At 54.7% G+C, this 13,364-nt stretch overlaps 1 protein-coding gene across 1 annotated transcript in view; it reads right to left on the bottom strand.

The window, feature by feature from the left end:
- The window catches only part of PRKCA (protein kinase C alpha), a 303,592-nt gene that overhangs the window by 12,678 nt on the left and 277,550 nt on the right, over positions 1-13,364 (bottom strand). The window contains exons 12-14 of the mRNA XM_055089814.1: positions 12,114-12,194; positions 6,690-6,797; positions 5,679-5,819 (exon numbers count right to left, since the gene is read on the bottom strand). Coding sequence (XP_054945789.1) covers positions 5,679-5,819; positions 6,690-6,797; positions 12,114-12,194 — 330 coding nt within the window. The remainder of the gene's footprint in view (positions 1-5,678; positions 5,820-6,689; positions 6,798-12,113; positions 12,195-13,364) is intronic.

Raw genomic sequence — 13,364 nt, 5'->3', positions numbered from 1 at the left:
TGCCGCGGAGCGGCTGGGCCCGTGAGCCGTGGCCGCTGGACCCGCGCGTCCGGAGCCTGTGCTCCGCAACGGGAGAGGCCGCAGCGGTGAGAGGCCCGCGTACTGCAAAAAAAAAAACAAAAACAAAAACAAAACAGGGCTCCCCTCACCTGCCGCCTCAGAGTACCTCTCAGGAAAGGCCACTTCTGGCCTGGAGGCGGCTTTGAACACAGACACACTAAACGATTAGGTTCCTGCAGGTGAGAGCCCCGTGTGTTTGAGGGCAAAGGTTCTGGCTTGCCGTGGCCTGTATCCTCTGGAATGAGAACACGCACACCACCTGGTCTTTCTGTACACGCACGGCCAGCTTCAGGGCGTTCAAGGCCGCTTTTCCAAGAGTGGCTGTCGTCGTGTCCAGCATCACGGGGCCTTCACTCCGGACCATGGGCACCGGACCGGTCCCTTCCGTCGGCCTGAGGCCCGCAGGGTCTGCATTCCCCGTGACTCCCCGCCCGCAGCTCCCTGAGCCCTGCGAGAGCGCTACTTATTCATATCGATAATTATTTGAAAGCCTCCCTTCTTCCCATTTCTCTTTCAAGCAGAAAAGCATCTGGGAGCATAATTACCAAGGAATAGGAAGACATCCTGCCTCTAACTAACCAAGGAGAAGGTGCTGTCTTAGGCGGGTTCCAAGGCTTAAAGCCCACCTCAGCACGTCACAATACGGCAGATTCTAGTCTCCCGGGGCTGGCTAGTGTCCGTATGTTGCCAGAGAAGCTGCCCGAGCCGCGAGAATCTTGACTTTAATTAGCATCAGTGCTGCTGGTTCCACGGAGAGGTCAAGAGGATGAACCCCACCTGCCACCTGGCAGAACTGATTAGATGCGGCCCGAGGCTGCTGTCCACTCCGGGGTCGTCTTCTCCTGTTACCTGGAGAGCTGCTACCCCGTATAAGTAACTGCTCAGAGCAATTATCAAAAGAATACAGTGCCATGGGATGTCCTTAGTTCTAGGAAATACACATGGAATTATTTGGGTGTAAAGAGGCATCATTTAGGTGTAAGCCTGCAACTTACTTGCAAATGGTTCAGAAAAGAAAGTATGTACATGTGTGTCCGTGCCTACACGCCCTCACAGAGCGCAGAGGAAGACTGAAAGGGGGGTGGGCTGAAACGTTAGCGCTGAGGGAACGTGGGTGAAGCGGATACAGCAATCCTTTATACTCTGCCTCTGCAACTCTTCCGCAAGCCTGACATTAATAATTACTTCAAACTAAATAAAAAATATGAAAAAGAACACTGCATTAACTTCGATAATCAAACCATCAGCAAACTATCTAAACAAACTAACGACCCTGTGAGATAAAGGACTTTGAGGCCATCAGGAAAGTGAACCTGACTGTGCATGTCACCGCAGACCCGAGCAAAGCCCTTCTCTTCCCTTTTCTGTCTCTTTTTGATAAAATAATGACAGCAATTTCCCAAGAAAGCCTACCTGAGATAGACAGGCCTATTTCTAACGTGCTCTGCTCACCCATCAATCCCGGATATACTTCTCAGCGTTCACTTTGTAGATTAATTTCTAATAACCATTTCAGTACAGTGGACGCTTTCGGCCGGCCTGTGAACTAGCTCCGCTCCTTGGTGCCAATGGATAGAATTCAAAAAGAGAAGCACCAGTTAACTCTCTGCTTCCCGTATTTGTGTAGACTGTTATTTCTCGTGGGTGGGCTGAATGGAGATGTGAAGGCTGTTCTTGGGCGTTTTATTCACATGAATAATAAATCAGGATAAACGCCTACGAAATTCAAAGTGACACCGCCTCAGGATCTCGGGCTCGTGTGTGCCTCTGTGGGCAGCCTGCAGAGACTGAGATGCAGGCCTTTTATGGTTTCAGGAAAAGCAAACAGAAAGAGCGTTCCTTCTTCAGGGAGGGCTCAGGATGCTGGGCCATCGTCCTTTCGTGGTACCTCCTCCTTTACAGAGAGGCAAGTAAAGAGAAGACTGAAACCAGCTTGCTTTGTGCTTTTTTCCCCACAGGGAGGAAGGGAAGCTGCGTAGCTGCTAACACTCTCCAGGAGAGCATCACGGCACAGCTGTCTGGTTTTGCTTTGGCTTCGGTTTTTCCTAAGAAACCAGCACGCGAGGATGGGCCCACTTTCTAGCAAATCATCTTCACCTTCACAGTCGCACATGGGACACGGATTCTCCCACCGTGGGGGGCCGCAGGGCAGGCTCCCGACTCCCTGTTGGAGCTGGTGCACCCCTGAGCCTCCGGACTCGCCCCCCTCGGGGGGACGGCCACAGTCCCACCCACCTGACACTGTCACCCCTCTCCCCGCCCTCCTTCACGTGTGGCCTTGAACAGAACCCAGGCCACCGCTGCACTGCAGACCCGCCCTTAATGTTGCCGTGGATGGAACGTTCTGCTGGAGCCTCTTCGTGGACCCAGGGCACCGCGCCATGCGCTGGGACGGTGGAACCACACATTTTCCAGGCACTTTGGTGCAGCTTCAGGGAGACAGGAAGGTGAGCAAAGCCAGGGCACCGTGGGAGCCCCGACCCTCCAGGGAAGCGCTGGCTGCCCACTGGGTACCGTAGCTCAGCTCTCTGAGGGAAGTCAGGGGCTCCGCAACAAGCTTCATCGGAGGGTCCAAAACGAAAGTAAAAACTAAAACAAACATGAGACTCCCAAGCTTACAAGGCAAGCCTGATGTCCGGATAACTGCGGGCACCTACTGCCGGTATTTACAATAACCAAGGCCTTGATTTCACGGGAGCCAGGGGCCAACAGTCCTTAATACGATAAATCTCAGGGAAACTGATTCTCCAGCAATGGCTACAAACGCATCGAGCAGACTTCACCAAGACAGACACGTTAGCCAGCCAGGGCTATAAACACTGCTCAGAGGAGGAGAGCTGCTCTCAGAATCGGGTTCACTGCACACGTTAAGGAAGGGCCTCTGGCAGAAGTATTTGCCTGATGGTTTTCTCAGCAGCGAAAGCCAGGCTGGTACCACGGCATCTCTCTCTAAATAACACTACCCGTCAGAGAGTACGCAGCTCCGTGTTTTATCTAGAAACTCTTTCGACTTTGTAATTGGCTCTGGGTGAGGGAACGACACTTTTCCCGGAGAAAGCCGGGAACCCCCCTCGCGGAGTAACTCAGAGGCCGTCGGGTCTCCTCTGCGGCCGCTCTGTCGAGCGCCGCCGCGTGTCTGGCAGCCTCGACGGCAGCGTGCCTTACGCTGCTTCCTGCAGGTGGAAACGGCCACTCCTGCTCCTGGCACGTGGTCTCCCGCCCCAGCCCAGTGTCCCGGGAGGCCGCTGAGACGCCCCTTCCCGAGAGAAGGGCCTCACTCTGCGGCCGTGCAGGGGGCTCGCTGTGGGGATGAGCTCTCCAGGGACCAGAACCCTCCAACCTGTCCCCATGCCCTTGACGCTCTTCTGCTTTGGGACAAAAAGTCTGCCGCTTGCTCCTGCGGTCGCTCGCACCCGCCGTGGTTTCCGCCTCCCGCCTCTCCCATCCCGTCCTTCTGCATTTTCTCCCAGCTTCCTCCTTTTCTGTGTCCAGACTCCCCAGCACAACGAGGGTTTCTGCCTGGGCCGTCTCACTGCAAGCAGATGAGCTCTCACCAGACGGGCCCTTCACACGAGTCCGTCCGTTTTAGGGCCTTTTTGGTCCATGGTTTCCACGTCTGTTTGTGAGTCCGGGGGCTGTTTCTTCACAGCCAGAGGCAGTTTATTCTTTTTTTAAAATTTAACCAGCACTCGGTTAAACAATGACCAGAGAGCAGCAGAGTTCCAGGAATAAATAAATACACTCCCCGCCCCCGCCCCGGCTCCCGGCTCAACTGCCTGCCACGGGCTGTGACCACGCGTCCAGTGAGTTCTGTGGCCCACGGGGAACAGTGCATTCTTGGCTGTCAGAGCCAAGGACCCTCTCTCTGGCTTCCCCCCATCTGAGTTCAGGGCCCCCGTAGCCATAGGTGGGAAGCTATGCGAAGACACAACTTCTTCTGCCAGTGAGGTGGGAATAAACAGAAAAGGAAGATGGACATATCATGGTTGACTTCTCTGCATGGAGTCTCCTTCTGGAACGTGACTGACAAGTAGCTGCGTTTTGCTCGACAGGCAGAGCAGGGTCAGCGTGCGTCTCTGCGTTGTTCCCGTACAGAAACTAAGCTGTGTGTAGGCTGCTACCGTATACCTTTCATACTTAACTTAAGAAGGCTAAAGAGATATGAAAGGAAGAAAGAAAATCCCTAACAATATTCTGGCAGCGCCATTTATCACCGTCTTCATCTTCCTCCGTCTTAAAACCAGGCTTTGTAATCTGGAGGGCCGGCATCCTCTCCTAGGAGAGCCTCCTGACTCAGTGCCCAGAACTGGCTGCAGAGAAGATGGCTCAGCGGAGACATGAGGGCCCTCCTCGAAACGCCAACTCAGGAGGAAGTCAACTGACCCGATCATTTTAGGTTTTCTTCAGTCTGTGCTAAAAGCATCTTGGAAAAATAAAATCCGTGGGCTCGCCACCAGCAGTTTTATTCTTGGAGGAGAGGCCACGTAAGCATATTGGATGAGAAAGTTGCTGCTCTAAGAATAAAGCCCTGAGCCGCCCAGCCGGTACCCTACCGCCCCGGGAGGGTCCCCTTGGCCAGCTCACGGGGCACCTGTCAGACGAGACAGATTTGGGCCGCGTCACCACCGGGGATGCTTCTGAAGCCGACCGTGATGCCAAGCTGCTACCCGGTGCTCTCGGGAGCCCAGCCCATCCTGGCCGAGACGGGGCGGAGCCGGAAGGCATGGATCCACCCGGCCCTCAGAAACGGGGCGCGGGGCAAAGCGGGACTTCCCGGGAGGCACGGCAGGGCCGCAGGTGGGGTGATCGAGGGGGCAGACGTTACAGACTCTCGGTTTACCTCCAGAGGCATAAACGTGAAGACGAGCCACTGTGCAATGGGGAAAGGATCCCGGGCCACAACACCGAAGTCTGCACCCTGGTTCCACCACCCACCGGCTGTGTGTCCTCCAGCAAGTGACTCGGCCTCTCTGTGCCACAGGGTTCTCAACTGTAAACTGGGGACAACTTGTAGCCACCTCACAGGGTCGCTGTGAGGGCTAAATGAACGAATTTGTAAAGCACCGAGAGCAGGGAGGGCCTGGGGCGTAGTGTTTGCCAAATAAATGCAAAAAAAACCCCAAACCCAAACAAATGGGAGTCTCCAGGGAGTCCGACAGGACGCGTCTGAACAAAGGCAGCAGTGCCAGCGATGACAGCGGGCACAGAGCCCTCGCGGCAGGGCTGGCCGGTGTGGGAACCGCGCCCGGGCCGCCGGCGGGCCAGCTGAGACCCGGTTACGCTGCAGGGCTCCCGTCGGGCGAGGCCAGGCCAGGAGAGCTGCAGCGGCCGGGGGTCCTGCCGAGGACCCAGCGCGAGGACGGCAGCCCTGCGGGGCGCACGAGGCCCGGGCCCCGAAGCTGACCCGCCGCGGTCCCCACGTCGTCCGGGGGGCTCTGCTGCCTTCCGTGGGGCACGGGTGCCGCAGGCTCCCCTGACGCTCGAGGTCGGCTCAGACCTCGCGAGCGAGGGCCAGGCTGGGGCCCGCAGAGGCCGGCGGCCAGCAGCCTCCTCTCTGCCGAGAAACCCCCCGGATCCGGGGAAACGGGGCTGAGGAAACGGCCGCGGCCCCGACTCACCACTTTGGGCTTGAAGGGCGGCTGGATCTCCCTGTTCTCCAGCTTCTCCCAGTCGATCCTCCGGAAGAAGGTGTGTTCCCGCACGTCCCGCTCTCCCTCGGGCCCGCAGCCCAGCCGCTTGCCAGGGTGTTTGGTCATCAGCTAGAGGGAGGGAGACAGAGAGCTCGCACGTGGCGCACGGGAACCTGGTGACGGCGGCTGACAGTCCTGGATCGTGCAACCGAGTCCGCTGACCGCGGGACACAGGCGCTCTCCCCCCAAAAACAGAGGTGATGTGAGGGGACGGATGTACTAACTCAGCTGTGGGAGTCCTTGCACACCGTACACAACATCAAATCATCACAGTGTGTGCTTTAAATATATTACCATTTTATTTGTCAATTGCACCTCAATAAAGCTGGGAAAAAAGAAAGAGAAACAGAAAGACGCCCTCAAAAACCAGGGGAGAAAGGGAATGCCAGGTCCAGCGCCTGCCCTCTTGCTGCTGTGCCCCCAGCCCTGACGGCAGGGATGCCTGGACCACATCTCAGGATGCTCTGAGTGATCCCGACTCACACGGTGCGGACACGTGTGGGCCTTTCTACGGTGATTTTTGTGATAAGGAGACGGGGAAGCAATCTGGACCCACAGCCAAACGCAAGAAGAATTTAAATAGCCGTCTTTATATACTGTTTTAGGAGCTGCCATTCTGTATGTGCATTAAGAACACATACATAAAAAGGCACGCAATCACTAAAACCTGCGTGTGCCAGGAGCATCACAGGCCAGTATCACATAGGATGCTGTATAACAAGCAGCACGTGCCTATTTACTGCCCGGACCAAGATACACTCTCAAAGACTCATGGTTCGGAAAAACCAGTGCTGTCCCAAGAAAGGTGACGAGTTAACTGCAAACCCAGTGGCGCGTGGGCATGTGGTCCCCCCACCCTGCCTCTGAGAAGCGTCTGGATGCGTCTCCCCAGCGGACCCTCTTGGTCCACGGCCATCAGAGGAACCCAAGTCTACCTACCCCTTTGCAGATGGAAACGGCCTCCTTGGACAAGGACTTCGGGTACGAGACGTTGTGCTCCATGATGGACTGAAACAGTTCATCCTCATCCTCGCCGTCAAACGGAGGCTGTTCCGGAAAAGAGGGAGATGGGGGTGTCTAGGCTGAGCGATCCCTCACCTCACCGTGGCGCCTGCACACCCGGCGCGGCACCGGGAAACAGAGCGGGCTTCGCCCACGTGCACGCGGCAGGCTGCAGACTTAGCTCGATTACCTCGCGGGCTGTCTTTAATTAGGTTGGCGGTCGGGTGTGGTTTTCATTTTCTCCTCTGTCCCTTGCCTTGCACTGGGCAACCCCAAACAATCCTCAGGGAAGATGTTTTTGAGTAATGTTTTTAAGCGGCACCGGGAAACAGAGCGGGCTTCGCCCACGTGCACGCGGCAGGCTGCAGACTTAGCTTGATTACCTCGCGGGCTGTCTTTAATTAGGTTGGCGGTCGGGTGTGGTTTTCATTTTCTCCTCTGTCCCTTGCCTTGCACTGGGCAACCCCAAACAATCCTCAGGGAAGATGTTTTTAAGGATTTGCAAATAAATTACACATTAACCCATTAATCTTGTAATTATGTGTTAAAAAAATCTCACTACTATCAAGTGAGGTTACAGACAGCCTTGCGTTCAGAAGGTGCGGGAGGGCGGAGAAGGCGGATGCCTTTGGGTCCTGAACCTGGGGTGAAGGGGACACAGAACGCGGGCAAAGAGGGCTCTCCCCAGGCCCGGGGATCCACACCCAGGCCCTCTGCCGTCGGGAGCCTGCCGCCGGCACGGCGGCGGTGACAGGGGCTTGGCGTCCCCTGGGCACCTCTCTGTCCTCTTCTACTGCGTTTACAATCCCCACCCGGACAGTGAGGGGCACGGCCGCACGGGGGGAGCGCGTGGCTTTAAAGCCCGGTGGCTCTGGACCAGAACGCGGGCCCTGCCGCCTCCTAGCGGGGTGTCCGTGGACCTCGTTCGTTTGCAGTTTTCCAACGTGTAAAACAGGGCTCCCCGGGGAGTCTAAAGCGTCTGAGAGGTTGTCCTGCGCCCAGTAAGTGCCCAGTGAAGGGGGCGGGGCGCTGGTGCCGGTACTGGCCGGGGGCCACCGCGGAGGCCGGTCTCCGTGCCCAACCCACCACTTCTCTGCAGGACATCATCAGCCTCCTTCCCTGAGCGCCCGCTCTGTGACGCCTGCGAAACAGGCAGTGACTTTCAAATTACGACGTACGATGTGGAGTTCCTTGTTTTCCACTGACTGTTGCCCCCCCGGTTTCCCTGTGGCTACCGGTGCTCCCAGTCAGGCCAACGCCGCTGAGGTGACACGTCGTCAGAGACGGACCCGTGTGTCCAGGGCGCATATACACCTGCTTCCAGCGCTGTCCTCTAATAACTGATGCTTCTAGCGATGGCTCTGTGCCCATCACCGTTTCCTCCCTGACTTCCTAAGAATAACTCCCAGGTGCCAATGATGTGAACATTCTGACGGTTCCCGTTCAGTCTCTCCAGGTCACCCCTGGAGCGTTCCGACAGGTCACTGCTTGCTCGCGGGCCCTGGTGTTGCAGGCAGGTCAACGGTGGAGAGTTAGTCACATGCACCTTCCTCCCCAGCGACTGAGCCTGGGGCCCCAGGGGTGATGGGCGACGCAGTCCTCGAGTACAGGACCATTTCGGATGGCTTCCCTTCTTCCCTCTTTTCTCCCATCCTTGTGATCATTTTTAGATTTCTACAGATCTGGACTCACTGTTTCAAGCTAAGCTACCTGTTAACTAAAGACCTGGCTTGGTGTAAAAAATTTCTGAACGGGGAGTGCTCTCCTTGGTGATGTGTAATTTGTGGATTTTAAATAGGCAGGCGAGGGGTGATGGTTCACGCTTCCCAGAATGATTCCGGAAGCACTTACTAGTCAGTGGTCACGGGGGCCCTGCCATGGTCATGTATGGATCACTGATGCGGGGTAGGGGGGCAGTACCCAGGGACAATTCCGGCTGAAGTTCTGGGGTGAGGGACTCATTACCGAGTCACCAGGAACGAAGACCAAGCATAAATGACCCTGGCGAGAAGGCACATCAAGAGGAGAGGGCTGGGCGCTTCGTGATCAATGCCCGGGACGCTCTGAGCAGCAAAAGAGGCTCATTAGAGGGCCGGGTAAATACTAGTGATGCTCGAACGTAATCATATTTGTCAAGCAATCCAGGAACTGCAGAAAGACTCAGGCTGTTTGATACTCAACCGTCCCCCCGCCTGCTGACAATGAACAAACCAAATGAGAAGAGAATTGCAGTAAACTATCTTCTTCTCCCTGCTCATCTTCAGCCCTCTGTGGTTAAGGAGGATAAATTTAGACTTCAACGCCATCAACAAGTTGATCGGTCATCTCCCTTTTCAATAACGACACCCGCTCCCTTGCAGCGTGGGGGGTGATCCGAGCAGAGCCTGCGTCACCCTTTGCGCGCTGAGTCGCGGCCAGGAACACGCTTAAGTTCGCGCTGAGGAGCGTGCAGGACTACGAAGGGGCTCTGAAGTGAAAGCCCGCGTTTGTGGCAGGCACGGTGGAGAGTTAGGGGGACAGCGGCTGGACCCGACGCGGCATCCGAATGTGGGGCGCTCTTCAAATGCCGTACTTAAGGAGTGTCACCATTTCCAACAGAGATGACGACAACTTAAGGGGCCACATCAGGCAGGGGCTCGGGGACTCTGAGAGGCTGGCGGGGAAAGAACGAAAATGCGCCGAACGTCTTGGAGCCACTGGGTGTGGGGATCTTCAAGTCCAAGGCCTCAGGGACAGTCCGCCAACGAGGCAGGGATTCAACATGCACCCCAAAGGGGACGTCCCTGCAGGCGAGCGCTGTTTCCCAGGCTCTCGCGGGGAAGGAGGTCCCCAGAGGCCTGGGGAGGGAGGACGGAGGGGAGGAGCTCGCTGCAGGTCCGTGTTCAGAAATCCTAGTCTCCCCTGGCCAATAAAGAGTCAGCCCCTCTTCTGTCCTGTGACGTGCGCCGGACCTGGAAGTGGATCCGGACCATCTCCACCCACCAACTGCCTTGGTGGGCCTGTGCAAATGTGACTCTGAATGAAAGCAGCGCTTGTTTCCTGGACTCCAGAGTCAGAACGTTTGAGTGGGGTCTCGAGGGGAACTCGGCTTTCTGCGCCTTTGCGAACAGATAGCTCCCACGGGGGCAAACAATTCAGTCAAATTTTACTGTCAAAATGCCAGGAGGGGAAATTAACTTAAGGTGCAGGCGATCTGTGTTCTGCCAGTGGCTGTCTCGCTGACAACGGTTCTACGGAACTGGCTTTTCTGTGTTTGCACACGGAGGTATATAGCCTTAAGAAGAATGGTTCCTTGGGGGAAGAAACCTAAATAAATAATACACGAGCCACTTTTTAAATATCAAGTCTCAACATCATTGAGAAATAAAGACCACATACAGGTGGAACCTCATCTTTTAATACTTAAAAGACAACTTTAGTATCTATATGATGTAAGACACAATGAAAGAGAGAACGGAGAGACCACGGGGGTCTCCCAGCCCAGAGGGAAAGCCAATGGTCTCGCGATGGTCTCCACAGCCCGGGGCCTGGTGCCCTCTCTTCCTCTCTGATCTCAGCCTCCTACTCCGCCTCTAGCTCACTCCACTCCAGCCACATGGGTGGCCTCCTCTCCGTTCCTTACGTGTAAAGCCGCACACTCCCACCCCAGGGCCTTTGCACTGGCTGTTCCCTCTGTCTGGAATGCTCTTCCCCCCGGATGTGCAGGTGGACATCCTCTCACTTCCTTCTGGTCTTAACTTGATCTTCTATGTGAGGCCCTCCCCGGTGATCCAAGCTAAAATTTCAACCCTCCCCCAACACTCTATGTTCTTCTGCTTTGTCACTTTTCTTCTTTGCTTATCACTATTACAGTCCACCAACTGCAGATCAAAAATGAAATAAAAGTCCAAAACGTTTTAAAAAGCAAAACTTGGGAATTCCCTGGTGGTCCAGTGGTTAGGACTCCACGCTTTCACTGCCAAGGGCCCAGGATCGATCCCTGGTCGGGGAACTAAGATCCCACAAGCCGTGCGGTGTGGCCCAAAACACATATAAAATAAATAAATAAAAAGCAAAACTTGAACTTGCCACAGACCAACAGATACTTAAATAACATTTATATCGCAATTACAACTAGGTACATGGCATTTATATCGTGTTAGGTCTATTGAGTAATAGCAAAGATGCTGTAAAGTGTACGGGAGGATGTGCCTGGGTCATAACGCAATTACCGCACCATTTATACAAGGGACTTGAGCCTGCAAGACTCTGGTTTACCCGTGGGCGTCCTGGAACCAGTTCCCAAGGATGCCGAGGAGGGGCCCGCACATCATTTCCTTGTCTGCCTGTCTACTGTCTCTCTCTGGACTGTAACCTTACTGAAGGGAAGGGTCTCTGTCTGTCTGTGTTGCTAACAGCCACCCCCACGCACGTTCAGTAACTACGCACCGAACGAATAATAAATGAGTCGATGGATGTAACATGTCAGAAAGGGTGACTTTTCCCCAGGAACAAAGATTCAAAGATCTCTCTGGGGGCAGCTCTGCTACTCGACGCGGGTGTTTTTCCATTCTCTCTTACAAAGGCTCTTGGCTAGGGAGAGGCACACTGCCTGGCACACTTGAGGGCTGAGAGTTAATAAAAGCTGCCCACGACAGAATCCTTAGTAGGTACAATGGCAGAGGTCTGACATGTGTGAAACGCACCGCTGTCATTCTTAGGCCACTGACATTTGGGGGTGGGAGCTGTTTGTCAACACCAGCGAGTGTGCCTTACCCCAGTAACACGGACACTAGGGCCACCGCCTCGGAAAGCGCCACATTAGGCAGCGATGGCCTTGCTTACCTGACCCGTGTCACACAGCCAAGGGAAACCTCATCTGCCTTTTCTTAACTGCAAGTTCAGCCTCGCTGGGCTTTCGAGAAAATTACAATGAATTGCCCAGGGAGAGATAAGGGCAGATGGGAGAGGCTATTAAAACACTCCTTCCAGTTTAACTAACTTCTTCCTTTACAATAATACCGGCTCTACACACGGGAGCGGCCGGGGTGATTTCTGCAGAGAAACGTGCAGTGAAGCCCAATCTCACCCCAGGGCTGAGACACCGAAAACAAAAGGCCAGCATCGTCCTCAACGTGCGGGGACCTCTTGCGGCTGATGCAAAAGCTGTATTGTCTACACTCCAGGGTGTAGCTTTCAATTTGGGTTTTTAGGACTAGAGGATAATTTCTGTACAATTTCTCCCTCTTTCACCAGGATCAGGGGAGTCAGACCAGCATCAGCCATTCCACACGGCCAGGTCCCGCTATCGTGGTCCCCACAGAGCTGAGGCCTTCATGTTATGTGGCAACACACAAGCATGAAAACACAGGGAAACATTACCTGCCCGGCCAGCATTTCATATAACAGGACGCCGTAGGCCCACCAGTCCACGGATTTCCCATACGGCTGATAAGCGATTATCTGTGTGAAAACAAACACATCAGCTACATTTAGTGGCCAATCAGAAAGCCTGTGTTGGAACAGGGCAGTCAAGCGTGCAGGCATTTACACACTCCGTTCGTGCAGACGAGGCGACGGTAACAGGTGTCGCTGGGTTTTGAAGGGGACCCTTCGAATGAGACACCCAGAGAACTCTCGCCCCATGATTTTGGAATTCCTCTTCTGAATCCACCAGGAGATGCCACAGGGCACTGCTGGAAGGTAGATTTAGTTATCTATCTTCCTGGGTGAAAAAGATTTGGGCCCTGAGGGGGATCTCATTTGTGGAAAAAGCCAGAGGTCATTCAGAGCAAAGGTCTGATAAATAAGACGACCAAACTATGTCACAGAATTTTGCTGAAGGATGAGGAGGAGGAGGAACGACTAAAGGAAAAATTCCAGTTTCCTTGTGCTGCACAACAGGCCCGAGGGCATCTGCTGAAGGACGGACGTTTTGAAACCTTTTTGAAAGAGACAAAAAATGCGGTAATCAAGTGTAAGATTTGGACCTTGTCTGAATCTTGACTCAAACCACCCAAACGCAGAAAGAAATTGGGAAAATTACAATACGGTCTTGAATTAGATGACGTTGTGGGAATTGTTGCTAATATCATCATGTGGGACAAATGGTCGGACGATTCGTTACAAAGTGTCCTTTTCAGTCAGAGGGGAGTGCGTGCAGGGGTGAGGGGCGTGAGAGATGAAGTACTTAGGGGTGAAATGACATGCTTAGATTTGGTTCAGATGCGTCAGAACATCGGGGCTGGGGAGGAATGGATGAAACAAGTTGTCTGCGGCTGGGGAAGGGCCCAGGGACCCAGCCCCTTTGAGACTCTCAGACGTGCTACGGCAGCTCTACACCCCCCACCCCGCCCCCCGTGGAAGGGGGCAATGCTGACTCCGATTTCTAAGAGAGGCGCGACTTATCACAACACGGCGGCTGCACCCCAGGTAGGCTGCGTGCCAAAGGCACTGCCTTTCCCGACCCGTGGATCTGCCCCGGGATTCCAGGCGAGGACGTAACTAACAGGTACTCAGCACAACCACCTGCCACTCTGCAGAAAAACTGGACTTCGGGGTGTTCTAGGGTATCTTCCTAATGGCCCCTATGTCTCATTCAACGTCCTGGGACATCAGCTAACCTCCCGTGCG

This window comes from Physeter macrocephalus, chromosome 14 (assembly GCF_002837175.3).
Source record: "Physeter macrocephalus isolate SW-GA chromosome 14, ASM283717v5, whole genome shotgun sequence".
NCBI classification, from domain to species: domain Eukaryota; kingdom Metazoa; phylum Chordata; class Mammalia; order Artiodactyla; family Physeteridae; genus Physeter; species Physeter macrocephalus.
The sequence above is the reverse complement of the archived record's forward strand: the minus strand, read 5'-3'. Positions and strand labels throughout refer to the sequence as shown.